At 32.8% G+C, this 19874-nt stretch overlaps 2 protein-coding genes across 2 annotated transcripts; one reads left to right on the top strand and one right to left on the bottom strand.

Moving 5' to 3' along the window:
• The first annotated feature begins 1535 nt into the window (after window positions 1-1535).
• On the top strand, window positions 1536-7249 carry LOC107789880 (serine/threonine-protein kinase BSK5). The gene is made up of 10 exons (XM_075254082.1): window positions 1536-1943; window positions 2042-2262; window positions 2842-2977; window positions 3253-3386; window positions 3459-3565; window positions 3751-3835; window positions 3976-4164; window positions 5692-5856; window positions 6438-6551; window positions 6846-7249. The coding sequence occupies exons 1-10, from the start codon at window positions 1862-1864 to the stop codon at window positions 7086-7088; spliced, it is 1476 nt and encodes a 491-aa protein (XP_075110183.1). The 5' UTR covers window positions 1536-1861; the 3' UTR covers window positions 7089-7249.
• Window positions 7250-16566: 9317 nt separating this feature from the next.
• LOC107789881 (uncharacterized) lies at window positions 16567-18541 on the bottom strand. The gene is made up of 3 exons (XM_016611754.2): window positions 18344-18541; window positions 17684-18010; window positions 16567-16983 (listed from the first exon to the last, which is right to left on the bottom strand). Exons 1-3 carry the CDS (start codon window positions 18399-18401, stop codon window positions 16823-16825), a joined length of 546 nt encoding a protein of 181 aa, XP_016467240.1. The 5' UTR covers window positions 18402-18541; the 3' UTR covers window positions 16567-16822.
• Between the last annotated feature and the right edge of the window lie 1333 nt (window positions 18542-19874).

The raw sequence follows: 19874 nt of genomic DNA, 5'->3' as shown, positions 1-19874 counted from the left end.
GCACCACTATTGCCAGCAGGGGCGGACGTAAAGTGTAACTTATGGGTTCATCAAAACAATGATTGATTTGGTTCGGATTAGTATACTAGTGCTAAAAATGTCCCTAAATAGGTGATTAATTTAAATTTAATAAGTCAAATGAATTTGTGGTACAATCCTGAATTCTAACTCATAGAACTCAAAATTCTGAATATTCTTACAGTAAACATTACAATTTAACTTTAAAAGTAAAAAATTAAAGTGAAACAACCTATCAATTAATCATGTTAATTTATTTCAAAAACACAGGAGTATATATTTTTTAATTAAGCGCGGTGCTAGTAGATTTCTTGCGGGAAAGTATTTACCCCTCAAACGGTATAATTGAATTTATACGTGATTTATAGACAAGTGAATCGATTTGATCCTAAAATGATGAATAAATTAAACAAAAATGTAAGACTTAGCTTTGAAGTTAAGATAAAACAACAGAAATCCTGATTTTGGGAGCCGAGCTTCCGGAGGAAATAATAACAATATGAATAAGTAAGAAAGTAAAATGGTTGGGCAGCTACAATGGTTGGGGAGCTCACCATTTTGTAGCTGTACTTAGGGAACAAGGTTATAGGATCAAACTCCTCTTAAATGATAATTATGAGGGTCATTGAAGAATGTGTAACGGTAGGCAGTGAATGTCATATTCTCTGTAACGAACCGTGCACTTAATGCTATAGAATATTCTTCATTAAATGTTACCGGGTGACCTTTATAAATACCATTCTCTTCGAGATCGTTGTTTTTGGACCCGATTGTTTTCGGCTCCACGTATCGTTTTCTAGGATGCCTTAAAACCCAGGCAAAGTTGATGAAGCAGTGGCGTAACTGGCGTTGTTATCTTGTTTCAGACAGCAAATTCTGTCTTTTGTCACAGTTAGATGACTCCTTTTATTTGTTTTCTTTTATTCTAATTCACTTTGATAGAGTATTGGAGGAAGAAGGGTTTTGATTATTTAATATATATATGGATAAAAATAAATTATATATATATATATATATATATATACACACACACACACACTTAACGGGTTAACGGATTATCCATTAAGAAAATTGAATAATCCGCCCCTAAACCGATAAGTCGTTAATAAAAAATTTAATTCGTTCCTCATCCGTTAAACCGTTAACCCGATACCAATAAGCCATTAAGCTTCGGTTTCGGTTAGGTTTTGAACACCCTTAATTATCCTTCAAAAACAACCCAAAATTATATTCATGTCCAAACACAACTCTAAATTTGAAATACCATTTTCACTTAAAAAAAATTTCATCTATTTTAAAAATTTATAATTTTTATGTCCAAACGCCAATAAATATGAACTAATTTTACCTTTTACAGAAAGAAAATTTGGAAGAGAAATCAAACAATGGAACAGTAGAAGCACAAAAGAGGAATGATGAGGAAGTTGAAGCGCAGCTAAAAGCAGAAAAGTTAGACCAAAAAAGCAGACACGGTGAGAAAGTGATACATTTAGTATATAAATGTAGAAAAGGTCATTCTCTTTTCCAAAAGCACAAACACGTCTTCCTCTGAAAAGTTAGACACATGAAAATCACTGCTTCTTCATCATTCGACCATATAAACTCCTCCTTTCTATATGTTGTTGAAAGGACCAAACAAACAGAATTTGCATAGCTAAACAAAATATCCTTTCTTTGTATACCCACATAGTAATTATCTTTGTCCCCAAGAAAGAGCTAGTACTATATAGAAAGAAAAAAGACTTTTTTAGTCTACCCCTTCTGTTCTGCTAATGCTTGAAAAGGTTCTAAGTTTATTCCAAGAAATCTCATAGAATTTGCTGTTTTCATTTTGCACTGTCAAATGGGTGTTCACTGTTCCAAATTCTTTTTCTGCTGCGGCCATTCCCACCTCAAGCCATCTCTGCACGATCTTTCTGATCTGGGTATTTTTTTTTCTTTTTTACATATTTCAATTTCTTTGTGCTTTTATGTGACTCTGTGAATGGGTTGATGAGTTCTTTCTTGTTTTTGTAATGTGCAGAGAATGGAGGGGAAAATGAGAAAAACGCGTTACCGAGTTTTACTGAATTTAGTCTAGATGTGCTGATGATTGCAACTGATGGATTTTCTGCGGATAATATAGTGTCTGAGCATGGTGAGAAAGCCCCAAATGTCGTTTATAAAGGCCTGCTCCAGAATGGTCACTCTATTGCTGTTAAACGCTTCAATAGGTCTGCTTGGCCTGATTCTCGCCAGTTCTTGGTTAGCTTTTGATTAAACTCTATTACTTCTTCTGTTAAATTGAATTGTGTAACCACATAGAGCCATAGATGATAGAGGGGACACATTTATTTAGTTATTTAGGTCTACAACTCACCCCTTGCTAATGGATTTGATTCTTTTTATTGGACATAATATTTGTTGTTGATGGGTGGCAATGAGACACAGACTTAGACCTTAGCCTGCTCTAATGCAATATACCGTGATTGTGTGTGTCCACCTTATCTAAAAGCTGAAAGAGAGCACATTTGTTTACTACCTGCATTCCAATTTATGTAACATAGTTTGACCCGGCATGAGTTTAAGAAAGTTAGTAAGACTAAGTTAAATTGCTTTCAAATATAGAAGTGCGTCATTCTTTTAGGAACGGACTAATAAGGAATCAGTGTCATATAAGCTGAGATAGAGGAAGTATTTATTTTATGTTACAACTGTTTCATCACCAAAATTTTCTTTTTTTATTACTACGTTTTCTTCCTGTCTATCCAATTTCTTTTTCCAGTTTGTATGGTTTATGAACTTGTTGAGCTTTGTTTTGGACACCATTTATGTAATACATAGGATGAGGCTAAAGCAGTGGGGAATCTGAGGAGTGAGAGACTGGCAAATCTACTTGGATGTTGCTGCGAAGGGGATCAAAGGTTGCTCGTAGCAGAGTTCATGCCAAATGATACCCTAGCAAAGCATTTATTTCACTGTGAGTTTTCACCGAAAGTCTTCATTTTTATAGTAATACCTAAATCTTTTATAACAGAGTTGTAGACTCTAGGAGCATTATCTAATTACTCCTCGAAGTTGAACGTGGTCTAAATTGTAAACTTTCATGATTTAGAAGTCTAAGGGAAATAATAGACTGATGTTCTTCTTTGGTGGCTGCATTCCTAGTTGTAATATATATCTTGACAAGGCTAATTAATTAGTTTATGAGTTGAGGGCAAAAGCTGATATTTGATTTGCTATGAAATGCAATAGGGGAGAGCGAACCTATGAAATGGGCGATGAGGTTGAGGGTCGCTTTTTACTTAGCTCAAGCTTTGGAATACTGCTGCAGTAAGGGTCGAGCAATATATCATGATCTTAATGCTTACAGAATCTTATTTGATCAGGTAAAATTGGTTTTACCCTTATGTTTGTTAATCCTATTTGTGTGGCCTTCTAATTTTGTTTACTTTCTCCAGGATGGTGATCCTAGGCTCTCTTGCTTTGGCCTGATGAAGAACAGTAGAGATGGAAAAAGTTACAGTACAAACTTGGCTTTCACTCCTCCAGAGTACATGAGAACAGGTCAAATGTTTCTCTCTTTAAGCGATCGTTTAGTCCGTTTCGTGTTCTATACTGTCAGTTTAGTGTTATATACTGTGGACTTTCGGTGACTTTAGACTTATAGTTGCTGCAAAACCTAGCTTGGATGGGCAGCTGCTTAATTAATTTATGAATTTATTGCAGTCGGGCATTTTCTTTAGTACCATGAAGAGTGACAGCTGAAAGTGTAGTTTACAGCTTCGGGACAATGTTGTTAGATCTTTTGAGTGGAAAACACATACCTCCGAGCCATGTAAGTTTGAAGATTGTTGGAACCTTTTTATGGAAAATCATCAACTCTTAGTATGAAATCCATGTTTTAATGAACGTTATTGACTCTATTATTTGAGTACCTAAATCTAAGATGTTACTGTTTCCTTTACCTTCCTGTAGGCACTTGATCTAATTCGGGTGAAGAATTTCTCGACACTGATGGATTCTTGTTTGGAGGGTCGTATTTCTAATGATGACGGGACCGAGCTTGTGCGGTTAGCCACCCGTTCTTTACAGTATGAAGCACGTGAGAGGCCAAATGCAAAATCTCTGGTTAATTCTCTCATGACTATTCAGAAAGAAACAGAGGTACGACCAAATGACAGTCACTCTCTATTCCCCTTGACTTGCTTTGATATCGTTCCAACATTTGAAGCGTTGCAACCTTCTTTCATTTATGTGATTGAAGTGAGCATATATTATACATTCTCCTCTAACTTTGGCATTTGAAATTTGGTTGTCTGAGTTCTCACCACAGTAAGGTTTATTCTCACTATAATATTGAAGTGTCTACTGTGAACCTTAGTTTACGTTGCTAATTATTCGTGGAACTTGAAAGAGAAATCATGGTTGTGGAGTGACATTAACCACAATCTTTTGCCCCATGGGATGGAAGCAAGTTTATTTAATCTGCAAACATATGCCTCGGAATTACTCCACTAGGTTTTTTCCTTTAATTTAATTTTCAAATAATACTTACGACAGATAAGAGAGTTATGGCCTAGTAGAAAGGACTCTCCACCTCCAACCGTAAAGCTCACGGTTAGCGTGAAAAGCCTCTTGGCCCCTGATAAGGTTTGGGAGGGCTTTGGGGGTGGGGGGTGGGTGGTTAAACCATATCAAAAGAAAATTAGAGCCTGTTTGGCCTAGCTGATTCAAAGTGGTTGACAAGCATCAAGTGCTGAAAAGCACTTTTACATGCTGAAATTGATTTAATAAATAAGCAGTTAACATGTTTGGATTTAAGTGCTGAAACTGATAATAAGCAGTTAAAGTGTTTGGTAAATAGGTGCTTCTAAGCATTTTCTTGTGATGTAATGACTTAAATGTCCCTTAAACTGTTTACACTAATAAATATATAATTATACAAGATTTCAAATTCTAAATTGATCGAAGTATATATAACTTATGAATTTACTTTTAGTTCAAAATTGATTAGATTAAATTAATATTTAGTAAGTATATTTTATTCTAGCAACAGTGAGCTAAAGTACAGTAAGAAGATCATTATTACATCGTCATTTTTCATTACCAACACAATGCAATTAAAAATAGATAATTTAGTTCATATTTCACAATATAATTTTGAATGATGCAAAACAGCCACATTTTCAAAATGATGAAGAAAGTTGATTTGCAGAAGATAGAATTTTTCTAACTCAAATTAATTTGATTGATTTATGTTGACGGTAAAGAGCTTTTCGTTGTTCATGATGGTGGACAATGTTTCTGGCAAATAAGCCCGGGAAAAGATGACGGAGTTAAATGAAGAATAGGTTAAGAGTTTTATTAAAATAAATGTGTTTCAGAATTATATAATAATAATAATAATAATAATAATAATAATATGGACAAAATAGTAAAAGTTTTGATCAAACTAAAAGTGCTTATAAATTGAAAACTCATAAGTTGGGGATGACCAACTTATGGCTTATAGCTTATTTTGGCTTATAAGCACTTGACATATAAGCACTTTGGTGTTTACCAAACGCGTAGATAAGCCGAAAAGTGCTTATAAGCTAGTTTGACCAGCTTATAAGCTTAGCCAAACACCCTCTTATTCATGTTATTATTAATAATGCGTGAGGCTCATAGTTCCTGATGATGTAATGTCAGGTGCCATCACATGTTTTACTGGGCATTAGACATGGAACGGCGACCCCACCCCAACCATTGCTGTTGACAACAACAGGGGAAGCATGTTTGAGAATGGATCTTACTGCCCTTCATGAGATATTGCAAAAGACAGGGTACAAGGATGATGAAGGAATTGCTAATGAGGTTTGTCCCTTCACTATTTATTGATGATGAAGGAATTGCCAATTGTACATTGTCCCTCCTTGTTTCTGAAAAATTAAGATAATGGAAGCTGCTTGCTTGCCAAAGTATTCGTCTCAATCCATGTACTTAATCTTGTTTTATCACTACAGTGAATAAATTGGGATCTTTAAGGTTCATAGCCCCCCCCCCAACCCCACCCCACCCTTGTATGTTTAATTTTGGGTGTCCCAAATGAATAACGTGCTTTGCTTGAATACTGCAATAGCAGTTGTCTTAATTGATATCATTGCGGGCCAGGTATTGCAACTTCTGACAAATATACTTTGCTGGCCAAATGTGCATATAATGACTTGGTGTTTATTTGAACACTGAGTTTTCCCAATGCATGATGCGAAGGGGCATAATAGAGCGTATGAACATCATGAACTATAATTTATGTTATTAGGTAGAAGATGAACTTATTGTTGTGCTAGTTTTGGCATAAGAATTGAGAGACGTGTTGTTCTTTCGGTACTTCTTTGTGTAATACTCATTCAATTATCTGGGGATTCTATCTAAGTTGATTATTGGTATGTTTGCAGCTTTCGTTCCAAATGTGGACAAATCAGATGCAGGAAACCTTGAACTCTAAGCAGCAAGGAGATGCTGCTTTCCGAGCCAAGGATTCTATAACTGCCATTGAGTGCTATACACAGGTCTGCCGTCTAAAATTGTTCATTATCTTAATGATTCATGTCTACCTTCAACATTATTTATCAGTTTCTTCTTTCGTAGGTAACAATTTATCAAAAGACTTAGCTAATATCCTCTCAATTGTCTGAAATAGCTCAAAATAAAATACTGACTCTCAAAACACGGATTACTTCTTACCACCTAAACTATTCGAGCTATTTGTACTCATAATTTCTTCCATTATTTCCCAGACCTCACTTGTGGGATTAAACACAATTTGTTGTGGGCTTATATAAGTACTATTTTTGTTTTATTAGTTCAACGATGGAGGGACCATGGTGTCACCAACCATATACGCCAGGCGATGCTTGTGTTATCTAATGAGCGACATGGCACAAGAGGCTCTAGGGGATGCAATGCAAGCTCAGGTTATATCTCCTGAGTGGCCAACTGCATTTTACCTTCAGTCTGTTGCCCTTTTTAGCCTTGGGATGGAGAATGATGCCCAAGAAGCACTTAAACAAGCTACAAAGTTGGAAGCAAAAAGGAACAAAAATTAAAACAAAACATGTGTATATTTGCATTTCTTGATTTTTACTGTTTCAAGTTTCTTGTATTTAAAGGGGTTATTGTCAATAGTTAATTTTATACATTCCTTTTTTGATTTTGTGTTCACATCCTGTCAAGGCATTGGAGAATTATTTATTGTCCTTTGATGCCACCTTTTGTTCTTGATTTTGTGCTCACATCTGATGCACCTTTCCTTGTGACGAGGGTCTATCGGAAATAACCTTTGTATCTTCACAAAGTACGAGTAAGGTCTGCCTACGCACTACTCTCCTCAAACTCCACTTGTGAGATTTTATTGGATTTTTTGTTGTTGTTTAATGGAAATGGAATCTCAACCTGCTTGACTTGCAATTTAGCACAGTAGTATGGTACTTTTTTTGTTCTCCCAAGCCCCAATTAAATAACATATTATTGTACGTGTAGATTTATTTATTGCTCGAGGTTTCTCAAGTTGCAAAATGTCAGAACTTTCTTAAGGCAAGAATCAAAGATAGTGAATAAGATCCATTTTCGAACACATTATCCCACAACTCGCACACCAAGTCCCTTGTCTCTTTTGAAAATACCTAGCATCCCACGTGAGAAGCACTGCATAGTTCACGATTGAAAACAAAAATAACAAAGTTAAATTGATAGGAAATATGTTAAGTGAAACTCTAGCAACCTATTCCATGAATCACACAGACATTGATATCTATATCACGAGAGAGAAAATCCCACATTAAGGCCAAAAGCTATATGATAAGAGTGATTTAATTATACTATGAAAAAATGTTTAAATATACCATTCGTTATACTTTGGGTCTAAATATACCCCTGTCGTAATATTATTGGTTCAAATATACCTTTCTTCTGTTAAGTTTGTCCAAGGTGGACATCCAATCCTGATGAGGTGGATTCCACATGGCATGTCACCTGCCCTTAATCCATATATAAAAGACTAAAATTTTAAACACAATATTTTTCATGGTAGTGGTAATGGTGGCAATAGTGGTGGAGGGGAAGGAAATTTTAGTGGTGGGAAAAAAAAATAGAAGGGAGGGATAAAATGGGTTAGGGGCATTGAGGTGGCAAGCCATGTGTCATCTACCCACCTAGGATTGGATATTCATTTCGGACAAACTTAACGGAGAAGAGCTATATTTGAACCAATAGTATAACAACAGAGGTATATATGGACTCAAAGTATAACAAATGACACATTTAAACCTTTTTTTGATAGTACAGGGGTATATTTGTCTCTTTTCCGTTTAATTATTATATCATAAACCTAAATAGAAGGCTCTATCACAAATTGTTTCTGATCGGTCTTCCATGTAATTGGCCAAGGAATAATAAAAAACAAAGAAAAACGCAGATTTCCTAAACGTCGAAGCAGTGAAGGTTTCTCATTTATTTCCCTACTTTTCTTTCTCAGAGACTATTGGAGCACCATGAAGTAGGCGAGAAAATATGTCACATTGGGGAATTAGTGTTCCCAAGAAGCTATCCAATTCCAACTAGATTAGTCACCTACAGAAAATATGGTGCCAATAATTTTCAAAGACACCACAAGTGTCAATAGAATAAGTCAAATATTGGCTGGCATTCTTGCAACTATAGTGATTTAATGCAACTATTGTAAATTACATCTCATATTGGCTGGCAGTCTTGCGAGAAATGGGAAGGGAAGATACAGCTAAAACTAAGCTTATCATTCAATCACATTTGACAGAATCTCGAGAGTGAAAATGACTGAAGACATAAAACATTTGTCTATGGTAAGCATGGTATGTGATTTGATTCTTAGCTTCATAATAGGAATTGCGCTTGGACTGCGTAAAGACATTGCTACATGGTTTTGATATATATATCTATATCTATATTAATATTATTATAAAAGCACAAATATTTTTTGCTAAATGTTGAACGACTAAAATATCCCCGAAATATTAATTGACGTTTATGCCATTAAATATTTGTATAATGTAAGGATGTAATTGTAAATTATCCAAGACTGGAATTCTTTTCCAATCTAAACTAAAATTCTAACGTGAAAACCATCACCGTAATACAAATATGCGTTGAATTCTTATACCAATCAGGCATCCTACTTCCATACAAGTCCCACCTGAATAAGAATACCTGGAACCATACCTTAATTACTGTTATAAAAAAAAGGTTTTACCGTGCCTTTTTTGCTTATGCTCTCACAAGTGTATAACCGCGTGGACCTCTAGCCGGGAAAGTTCCAAGTGGACAGGTAATAACTTCATGTATTTACAATTTGTAGTTGGTTATAAGCATGTCAAAAGCTTCTCTTTTTTATTTCTTTTCTTTCTATTTGCAAACTAAAGATAATTTTCCTAATTACATGATTTTCTTTTTGCTTTCTTTTTTGTTCCCTTATTTCTTAATGTTAAAATCTTTTAGTTTTATGTAATGTGGAGTTAGATCTGGAAAAGGATAATATTTGTTTATAGAATATTCCTCATGTCTATTGATAAATAAAGAACGATTAAAGTATTCCAGAAACATTATTTATATATAATTTTTAAGGATGTAGTTGTAAATTATCCGAGGCTAAAATTCTTTTCCAATCTATACTACACATACACATTCCCTACAAGATATTGCGTATAATTCTTGGGCTATGCTTGATATTTGGTTCTCCAGTTTGTATGAGTATTGTTCCACATTATTCATAATAAACTTTTTTTATGCAGATATTCAAAGAGTAGCTGCATAAACCTCTTGCCGGGTAAATTCCAAACAAACAGAAAGTATAAACTTTTAAATTAACAAGTAGTTTACATCCTTGTTACTACTATATTTACCGTTTGTAATTGGCTATAATTAAGCATGTCAAAAACTTTGCCTTTTTGTTTCTTCTGGCGCTCTTCCATAACGTCTTTATATGCTAATGAAAGATAATTCTAACATGGTTCTATTTTGCTTTTTTTTTTTTTTTTTTAATTTCTTTATTTGTTAATATTGAAATCTTTAGTTTGTAGGGTTTGGCTATTGGATATAATTGTGATATTGTCGTAGAAAGAAGCAAAGTTTTCCAAAAGGTATTATTAATTCTTTTTTTCTTTTTTCTTTTTCGAAATTGAGTAATGCTTTGGTTTAAGGCCATATATATGAATTTGACGAAAATAACTATTTTTGTCTTATTCTCAATTATGGTGCTTTGGTTTAGGGTCATATGTAGGTCGCATTTTATATACTCTTTTAGCGCTTACCGTCCAATAAATAATAATTCTCCCTTCAGAAAAGAATTAGATAAATACTTTTAACTACCTCTTACCAATAGACAACATATTTATATAATTGCATTGCATCCATGTCAATTGCTTTTCAAGGATTCTTTCTTCTTGTATATAATTTTATAATAAATTTAGTTCTTGTTCTGTAACGTAAATAATTAAATGAAGCACGTACATAGAGACTAGTTATTATAAAAGCATGAATACAATATCGGTTTACAAAATAACCTTATAATATTAAGCATAATAACTCATAATAAAAGGACATAACCGGAATTCTAGAGATTAGCCTTATAATCTTATTAGTTTTAGGATATAATACTACACCTTAGTAATCCTACATAATTACCTTTAGGAATTCTATTAGTATAATTACTTTCGAGCTGTCTAATTCATATAATATTGAACAAGTAAATATCTTTAGTTATGTAATCATATAATTTTTAATATAATTTCATGTGCGGATAAAATTGTAACATTGAAAACTTTTACTAATTTATAATAATTCGCATAGGGTTCATATACAAAGCAAGATTCCTACCCATTGTTATGTTCCATAGTCATATAGTATATATTAGATAATTTCCACCGCCGCTTCATACTATCTACGTAAAGGAGGCATTGCCTCATTCATTGGAGCACGCACGAATTTGGTAAAAGTAAAAAAGACTTCCAAGAAATTGATATTTGCAATTTAACTGGGATCGATTACATGAAAATTTAATATTTTTATATTATGCATTATTTACAAATATCATATTAAGAAGCATGACACTAATAGTAATAATAGCAAGTGATATATAAATAACAATTTTATTGTGAGACCACCAACTTTAGATTTGATATATCTCTTCAAACAACTTAAATAACCATCACAAATATATCAAAGCAGAGCAATGGTGCTAAATTTATAAGGAAAACAAAATTGATAATATGGGATGAAACACTTATGGCTAAGTGTCAAACGATCGAAATAATTGCCCGAAGTTCTAGAGAGATATGGGATATTAATGAACCGTTTGATGAAAATTAATGATTTTGGAGGCAATTTATGTGAAGTACTACCAGGAGTTCCAAAATCAACAAAAGCAGAGACTGTAAAAGCGAGCTTGCCAAAGTTATACTTCTGGCCTCAAATAAAAAAAATCAACAAACAAGAAATATAAATTAAGAACAAATCCAGTATTCAGTTTCTTCTTGCTTCGTGTCGGAAACAAATAAGAGCATCCAATAAAAGATGATTTGGTTCTTTCTGAACACTTAGTTATTATTCCCAATAGTAATAGTAGTACATTTAATTAGAGAGATATTTATATTATTAGATTAAAACACAATTTGTGCAAATCGCATGATAGAATTAAAAAGATATCTTAGCTAGCAGAAATGAATATGTTGATCAACTAAATAAAATGTTGATTGCAAAATTTTATAGTAAAAATAAAATGCTTTTTTTTTTTGACTCAGCAGAAAATGATACCAATAATTATTACCAAGACGAATACTTAAATACTTTAATATCAAATGGTCTTCTGACATATATGTTTGTTGTCAAGTTTATTATTTCTTACCTATGTTGTTGTCACCATACATAGAATAGACTAAGTTAAGATTGATTTTCCATTGTATATAAGTTGATTTTAAAGAAAAATATGCATGCCATGCTACTGAAAAACTTACATACACCGAATAGCTTATGTAATAGCACACAGATGGTATATATATATATATATATATATATATATATATATATATATAGAAGTTTTGACAAGAACGTCATACATGCAAAAATTATGATACTGGTCAATGTGCTTCTAAGTATATTCTTATCCCTGAATTCCACTTTCGTCTTTCGAAACTAAGGAATATCCTTTTAAATTTGTGTGAAAATAATTTTTAGTATGTTTATGTTTTGCAAATATAATAAATAAAGCACAAGGACAAACATCCTAAATATTGGACTATATTTACCGCAATATGTTTTCTTGCACGAACAACTGTTTGTTGCACTTTCAATAGGGATATCAAGATCGACAACAAGAGGTTTGGTTAAGGCAGAGTAACCAAAGCATTAGGAAGTGACATATACAAAAAAATATTCGTTAAGATACCATCACATTAAATTCTTTTAAATTATAATACATAATTATCTAACTAATATGACAAAATTGATCATTTGTGTAAGTTTTGATAATGACCTTTTATTTTAAATTCATGTATTATGCTACTGTAATAATATTTTTCAACCTTTAGATGATTGTTGTATTATTATACATAAAATTTATCTCATTAATCAAATTTTATTGTTCCTTCGTATAAATAAATATTTAAATCATCACGTGATATTATTAACGTGCAACGCACGTTCATAAATACTACACACGCCCTATATTCAGGCAGGCCAGGCCAGGCCAAGATCAAAGTTTGTAATCCTACAAGTGCTAGATCTGAATATGGTAAACATGGTATGTGACTTGATTCTTAGCTTCATAATAGGAATTGCGCTTGGACTGCGTAAAGACATTTGGGCCACACTCTATAGCTACATGGGCTAGTTTCGATATATATATATATATATATATATGAAATAGTTGGGAGAAATTCAAAAATAGCCAGATTTACAACTGGTCGTTCAAAAATATCCCATTTTCAAAAGTAATCAAAATTTAGCCATTTTTCATGTAAAGATAAATCTGAGCGAAAACACTGTTCAAAACCCGGAAAATATGCCAGTATATTATACTGAAGTTCCAGCATAAGTATGCTTGAACTCCAGCATATTATACTGGAGTTCAAGGATAAGTATGCTGGAACTCCAGCATAATATGATGGAGTTCCAGCATAAGTACACTAGAACTCCAACATAATATACTGGAGTTCCAGCAAGTATAATTGTCCAGTATAATATACTGGAGTTTGGAGCACCGGTGCTCCAGTCTCCAGTATATTATACTGGAGTTCAGCAAAGTATACCGGTCCAGCATAATATGCTGGAGTTCATACACAAGTGCACCGAACTCAGTATATTATGCTGGACCGGTCTCTGTTACAGCAAAATAGTAGCTATTTTTCATTGACTTCGTAAACGCTGGCAATTTTTGAATGACCAGTCCGAAAATTGGCTATACCATGCTATTTTTACGAAATAGTTACCTCTTATAGCAAAGGTTGATACCTTATTTATTTTAAACAAATACCCTTTTAAAAAATTATATTCCATAGCTACCTTTTAATTTTTTATAGCCAAAAATTTATTTATGGTCACCTCCTACTCTTAAGCCATAAAATAAGCTTTGTCTTATTTTTGTCTCTCATATTCCCTCAAATTTCTCCTATCCTCTACCCCATATCTATTCTCCTTCTATCTCTACTTCCCGATATCATTTTAGGCTCTGATCTCTACTTGTCTTGTTGGTATCAGACATAATCCAACTTTCTTGTGCTTCTGGTCCACGTAATCATCTCTTTCTCTTCTATTGGAACGTTGACGCCCCAGCTGAAGTTTTAGTATTTGTTTCCGTCTTCTGTAATTTCATGTCAAAATTCAGTCTTTTGGGTCTAAAGATTCTAAATAGTAATAAAGGCACTTCTCCCCTTTTTTGGCTGTAAAGACTCTAAAGATCTGAGTTATTTCTCTTTGTGATAGCGCGCGAGGACTTGATACTGATGTTGCTTCAACGAGACGATATTAGGGTTGTTCTTGAACGAAGACGACTGAGTTGGGGGCTGAGCAACTTGAATTTTTTGTTAATATATTTCAATGTATCTCACTGTTTTTCATTGTATTCATTGTCTTTTTTTTTCATTGTATTTCAATGTATCTCGCTGTATTCTATGTATTTTATTGTATTTATTATCTTTTTTTCATTGTATTTCAATGTATCTCGTTGTATTCTATATATTTCATTGTATTTACTGTCTCGCTATATTCCATGAATGTATTCATATATTTTTTTAATTAATATAATTTATGTATTCAGATGTATTATATAATTTCTCTGAAGATTGCTATATTTTTTGGGTATTTTTCGGCTGAGAATCTTTTTTATAAGTGGAAATACAAAATTTGTGTATTATAATTGAGTTTGTTGAGTTATATTAGGAGTCTATTATGTCAATTGATTCACTTTCCGTTTAAAAACAGTGTAATCCCCTGTTTCACGACGTGAATACAGTCGAATACAATAATCTGTCCAGTTGTAATCCCATGTTTCATGCCATAAATACATTCAAATACACTCGAATACAAAAATCTGTCTAGCTGTAATCCCCTATTTCACGCCTAGAAATGTTATTGTATTCATGAATACAGTAGCTTAAATACATCGAATGCACTCTAAAAATCTAAAAGTATAGCTATAGAAAGTAATATAGTAAATGGTAGCTACAACTAGCTAATAATCACTAAAACATAGTGGTTTCTGAAAGTTTCTCTAATTCGAATCTCATGTTTCACACCTAGAAATGCTACTGTATTCATGAATATAGTAGCTTAAATACATCGAATACGCTCTAAAAAAAATCTGAAAATATAGCTATCGGAAGTAATATAGTAAATGGTAGCTACAACTAGCTAGTAACTACTAAAACAGTACGGACGACTATACTGTTTATTCAGAGGCCCGCTAGCAAAAAGATAATGAAAGTAAATATAAAAATTGCATGAGGCGCGCTATTTGGTCGCCCCCTTTTAACTTATACCCATTTTGTTTTTCCGTTTGCATCCGTACCCATATTTTGTTAAAAGCATTTTAAAAAGATGATTTTACCCTTCAGGGCTATTGACAAAATTGTAGACTGTAGGACAAAACTTCAGCATGTTTTGGCATGAAGTTTTAGCAAATGAACTAAATAACTTAAGCATGGTTAGTCTGAAGTTTTAGCAAATGAACTAAGTAACTTAAGCATGTTTTGGAATGAAGTTTTAGCAAATGAACTAAATAACTTAAGCATGTTTAGTCTGAAATTTTAGCAAATGAACTAAATAACTTAAGCATGTTTAGTATGAAGATTTAACAAATGAACTAAATAACTTTAGCATGCATTAGCAAAAACTCATTAAAAAATTACATACTACAAGACAAAAACTTAAGCATGTTTAGTCTGAAGTTTTCGCAAATAAACTAAATAACTTCAGCATGTTTCAACTGAAGTTTTAGCAAATGAACTAAATAACTTCAGCACTCATGACAAAACTGTAGACTGCAAGATAAATAACTTCGGCATGCATTACCATGAAGTTTTAGTTTCAATGTAACAACTTCATGCTATATAAGCATGAAGTTTTAGCTTCAACATGAAACAACTTCATGCTACATTAGCATGGAGTTTCTGATTTTTTGATAAAGCTACTGAGAGGAGATGAGGAGATCTTTTTTCATGAATGAGATTGCAGATCACACGATTTATCAGGGGTGTAAGTGTCATATTATTACGGATTTTTTGTCAACTAGCTACCAATTCAATAATTTTTAAAAATAGGATACAAGTTAAAAGGTGGCACAAATATAGGGTACGATCGGAAATCCCCCAAAATAAATTCAAGAGATACTCTCTCTGTTCAGTGGCGGCTCGACATATTTTGTGGCCTAAAGCCAAATATTAATATAAGGACTTCTTTTATAATTTCTATCTTAATTCTATATTTTTTTAAAAGAAAAAAAGAAGAATTAACCCAAATATCTTCTCACCTAATCTCTTAAACTAAAACTAGCCGGTGTATATATATAAAATTTCTATATAAATATATGTATAATTATGTATAATTAATGTATAATCTATGTATATCGGCTAGAAAAAGTCCTTCAATTAGTTACTATATTGAAAAATGAAACCCTCAAAAATTGGGGGCCTAAAGCACTTGCCTTAGTGGCTTGTGCATTAGAGCCGACCCTGCCTTTGTTTCAATTTAGATGACATACTTACCTTATTAGTCTGTTTAAAAAAGAATGACACATTTCTACAATTGAAAATAATTCAACTTTAAATTCTTTATTTTACCCATTTTACCTTTAATGAGAAGCTTTTATAACCACGCAAATGTCATGTTACTTACATTTTTAAGACCACAAATTTCAAAAGTCTTCTCTTTTTCTTTTAAACTCCGTGACGAGTCAAACATCTCATGAAAATTGAAATGGAGGGAGTATGTAATAGTAATACTTTTGGACACTTTTCCATATAAATAAAGCTGAAGTAACTGAGTGAAAGTGAAGGAAACAAATACTAGTAAATAAAGATTATCTTTATTGAAGTCTCAGCCGAAGAAAAACTGGTGAACAGATTTTCTCGCAACAATTTCCTATAAACCCTATATAAGAAAATCAAGAATAAACTCAAAATCCTATCTCTCCCTCTCTCGCTCGCTCACTATACTCCAATAACTATTACAATAGTAACAAATAATAAAGCACTTGTTTCGCATTTCCTTTGCATGTAAAATAACTTAGAATAATAGGTAGAGGGTTTATGCATATAAATTAGAAAGAAGAAGGGGAAATTTGAGGAGCATCAACAACAATTTCATCTTCAGAAGCAATAGGGGCAGGGGCATCAATTGCAGCTCCACTGCTTAATAGTTCAATCATGGCACGGTGTGGGCTGCTCCTTTGCTTGTTGCATAATTCTGGCAAATATACTCCTACATATATTTTTCATTTAAGAAAAGGAACATTAGTGAAATTCTAGAAAAGATATATTCTTTGATTCAACATTAAGATTTTGATTTCCAAGAAAAGCATAAACTTTTTTGGCCATCTTCGCAAACAATGTAAAATAAGTTTTGTTGAGCATGATCGGATCTGAACTCCAAAATCGTGTGATGCAGCAATTCAATAATTTCTTAGCTAGTTTTTGGACATCAGTTTGTTTGAAACTTAAAAAAAAAAAAAAAAGTTTCTAAAGTTGTGTGGAACAATAATTCTTAAAAGTTGAAGTTGTGTTTGGACATGCATTTTATTTGAAAAAAAAGAGGTTAAAGTTTTGTGATTGGAAAAAGAAATTCACCCGAAAACAATCCTAAACTAATTTTTGTGAACTTAAAAAAAAATTTAAATTTTTTTCAAAAACTAATCATTATTTCATGAACGTTATATTTTCAATTTTTTTTTAAAAATAGCCAAAATCTATGAGGAAATGGGAGCTTAGTCTAAGTTGAAAGAATTGTGTGATTTATGTCTCTCTCTTAAGATTAAAGAGAGGAAAAGCGTGTTCTCTCTAACCGTGTAGACTTTTAGATGAGTCACATAATTCAACAAAAACAAGAATTTGTTACATTTAGTGTGAAACTGATCTAAAGGGTAAAGGGAATAAAAGCCAAAAAGATTGAATCTTATTAATACCTTCTCCTGCAGCCAAATTGAAGTAAAGATCAACAACGTTAGGGCAATTCTGATAACAAGGAGGAGAACAAAGTTTTGCAGTGAAATGAGGTTCAAGCAAAGAATCTGAAGAAATCCCCACTGAGTTCCTATCAACACCACATGCATTTACACATTCATCTGTTTCAATGTATTCTGCCATGTTTCCAACTACAACCTCTGATGTCTTGCATTGGTACTCCATTTTTCCGTCGTTGTTAGCTGAATTTTCCAACAAACATCTCTTCCCAGATGATGCGATTGAAAAAGAACAAACATTTTTTGGCAAGTTTTCACAGATGATTTCCCCTAAAAAAAATAGTTATGTATATATTAGCTTCTATACATATACATGTTCATCATATATATATTAACGTGCATGGTATGATCAAGATTCCTAAAATAAATCATTTCGAATAAAAATTAGAATTCTTTTTTTAAAATTTTTTAGAGTCGAAACATGAGGTCTGAATATAAGTATGAATGATAGTTTATATATTTCTTTATCTATATAACTCGTGTTCCAAACATTAGAATAAACGTTTAATGAAGCAGAATCATCTCTATCAAGATGACATGCTCGTTCACTGTACTATCAATAGAATCAATCATAAAAACGAATAAAATTAAATATAACCATACCTAATGCACCTTGGAGGAAAAGGGTGCAAGCAAAGAAAAGAATCATGTATGAGGCCATTTTCTTCCTTCTTTTTTCTCTCGCTCCTTCTTTTAAGATTCTTTCTTTTTTTGTGGATGATTTTGTTAGGCTTTGTGTAATGTTGGAAGAAGAATGAAGGTTGGGAATTGTGTTTCTAACATGAAAGAGAATGAAGGGGTTTCTTGAATATATATAGGGAGGTGATGACAATGAGAAACCTAAGATTACATGCGGTCATGACAAATATCTAATGTCTGGTCACAAGTTTACTTTATTTGTTTGGTCGTTCCTTCTAATTTTTATTTATTTTTAGGTTGGTGGGTAGTGTTAGTTTTTTTTTTTTTTTACTTTTGTATTTTGAAATTGTAATCATGGTATAGGAAGGAAAAGGAGTTCAATTGAACCTCCTATATATGTCTAAAAATTATACCATACAAGTTGGGCAAAAACGTTCTTTTTCTTTGTAAAGAAGACTTACAAATTATTTTAGATCACTGGTTCAAAATTCAACTATGATGTTCTAATTTTTTTCTTTTTTTATTTTCCTGGTACAAAATGAATTTCTTGATTAATCTTCACTAAACATGAAGGGGATGGCTCATTACTGGTAGCTCAAGGGGTCAAGGTGATTGGAAAGCTTAGTAGAGCCCACGCGTTTGCTTTAGTAATTTAGTTATTTTATTTCCTCGCGTTTATTCTTCACCATCTAAAAATTAATTATTTCTTTGATTCTCTTGTTTGTAGTAAGTTTACTCGTGCCTTCTAATTGACGCCTAAAGGAACACCTCCTTTTGATATCTGCTTTGTTGAAATTTCAAACTCTTAGGATGTTTCTACAAAAATCATTAATGCTTACAGTCTTTCACACAGCGAAAAAAGGACATATCTTGTGTATTTACATGTTACTCTATGATTTCAGCTTTTAATCAGCTAATAAATAATCTATTTGGCCATGTTTCTAAAGTGAAGTCAGTTTATTTTGAAAAATATTTTTCTTAAAAGCTGAAGAAGTGAAGAACAAGTGCGAATTCCAAATTTTAATACATTGTTCGTAAGATTCTTAGATCAAGAGAAACTAGCTAGAGTTACTCAGCTGAAGACGTTTACGTTAAAGAAAGGGAAGCTGAAAGGTCGACGTGCATTACATTGGTATACGGATAAAAGTCTTACTTGCAAATAATGTTTATTCAGTCGGTCACAATAGGCAGCTTGACCTCTAACTATTGGTGGAAATAGAAATATGAAGCCACAAAAGCTGGAATTATGTGGGAAAAAATGGCATATCGTGTAGTTGTCGAAACGCAGTAAACGGTAGGTACACTTCCAATTTTCTATTAGTACGAACTCAATTAAATTCCACATCTTCGCCAACGCTTAGAAGGTTCTATTTGGTTACTCTTGACCCTCAAAGAGGTGAATAAGAAAACTAGAAAGTCTTGGCACATTTGTTAGTTCTTACCATGTTAGGCAAGTAATTGGTAATGATTTTTTGTAGAAAAACTCCGACGACGT

This window comes from Nicotiana tabacum, chromosome 5 (genome assembly GCF_000715075.1).
Source record: "Nicotiana tabacum cultivar K326 chromosome 5, ASM71507v2, whole genome shotgun sequence".
In the NCBI taxonomy this organism is placed as follows: Eukaryota; Viridiplantae; Streptophyta; class Magnoliopsida; order Solanales; family Solanaceae; genus Nicotiana; species Nicotiana tabacum.
Note: the sequence above shows the minus strand (reverse complement) of the source record. Positions and strands in the feature narration are given on the sequence as shown.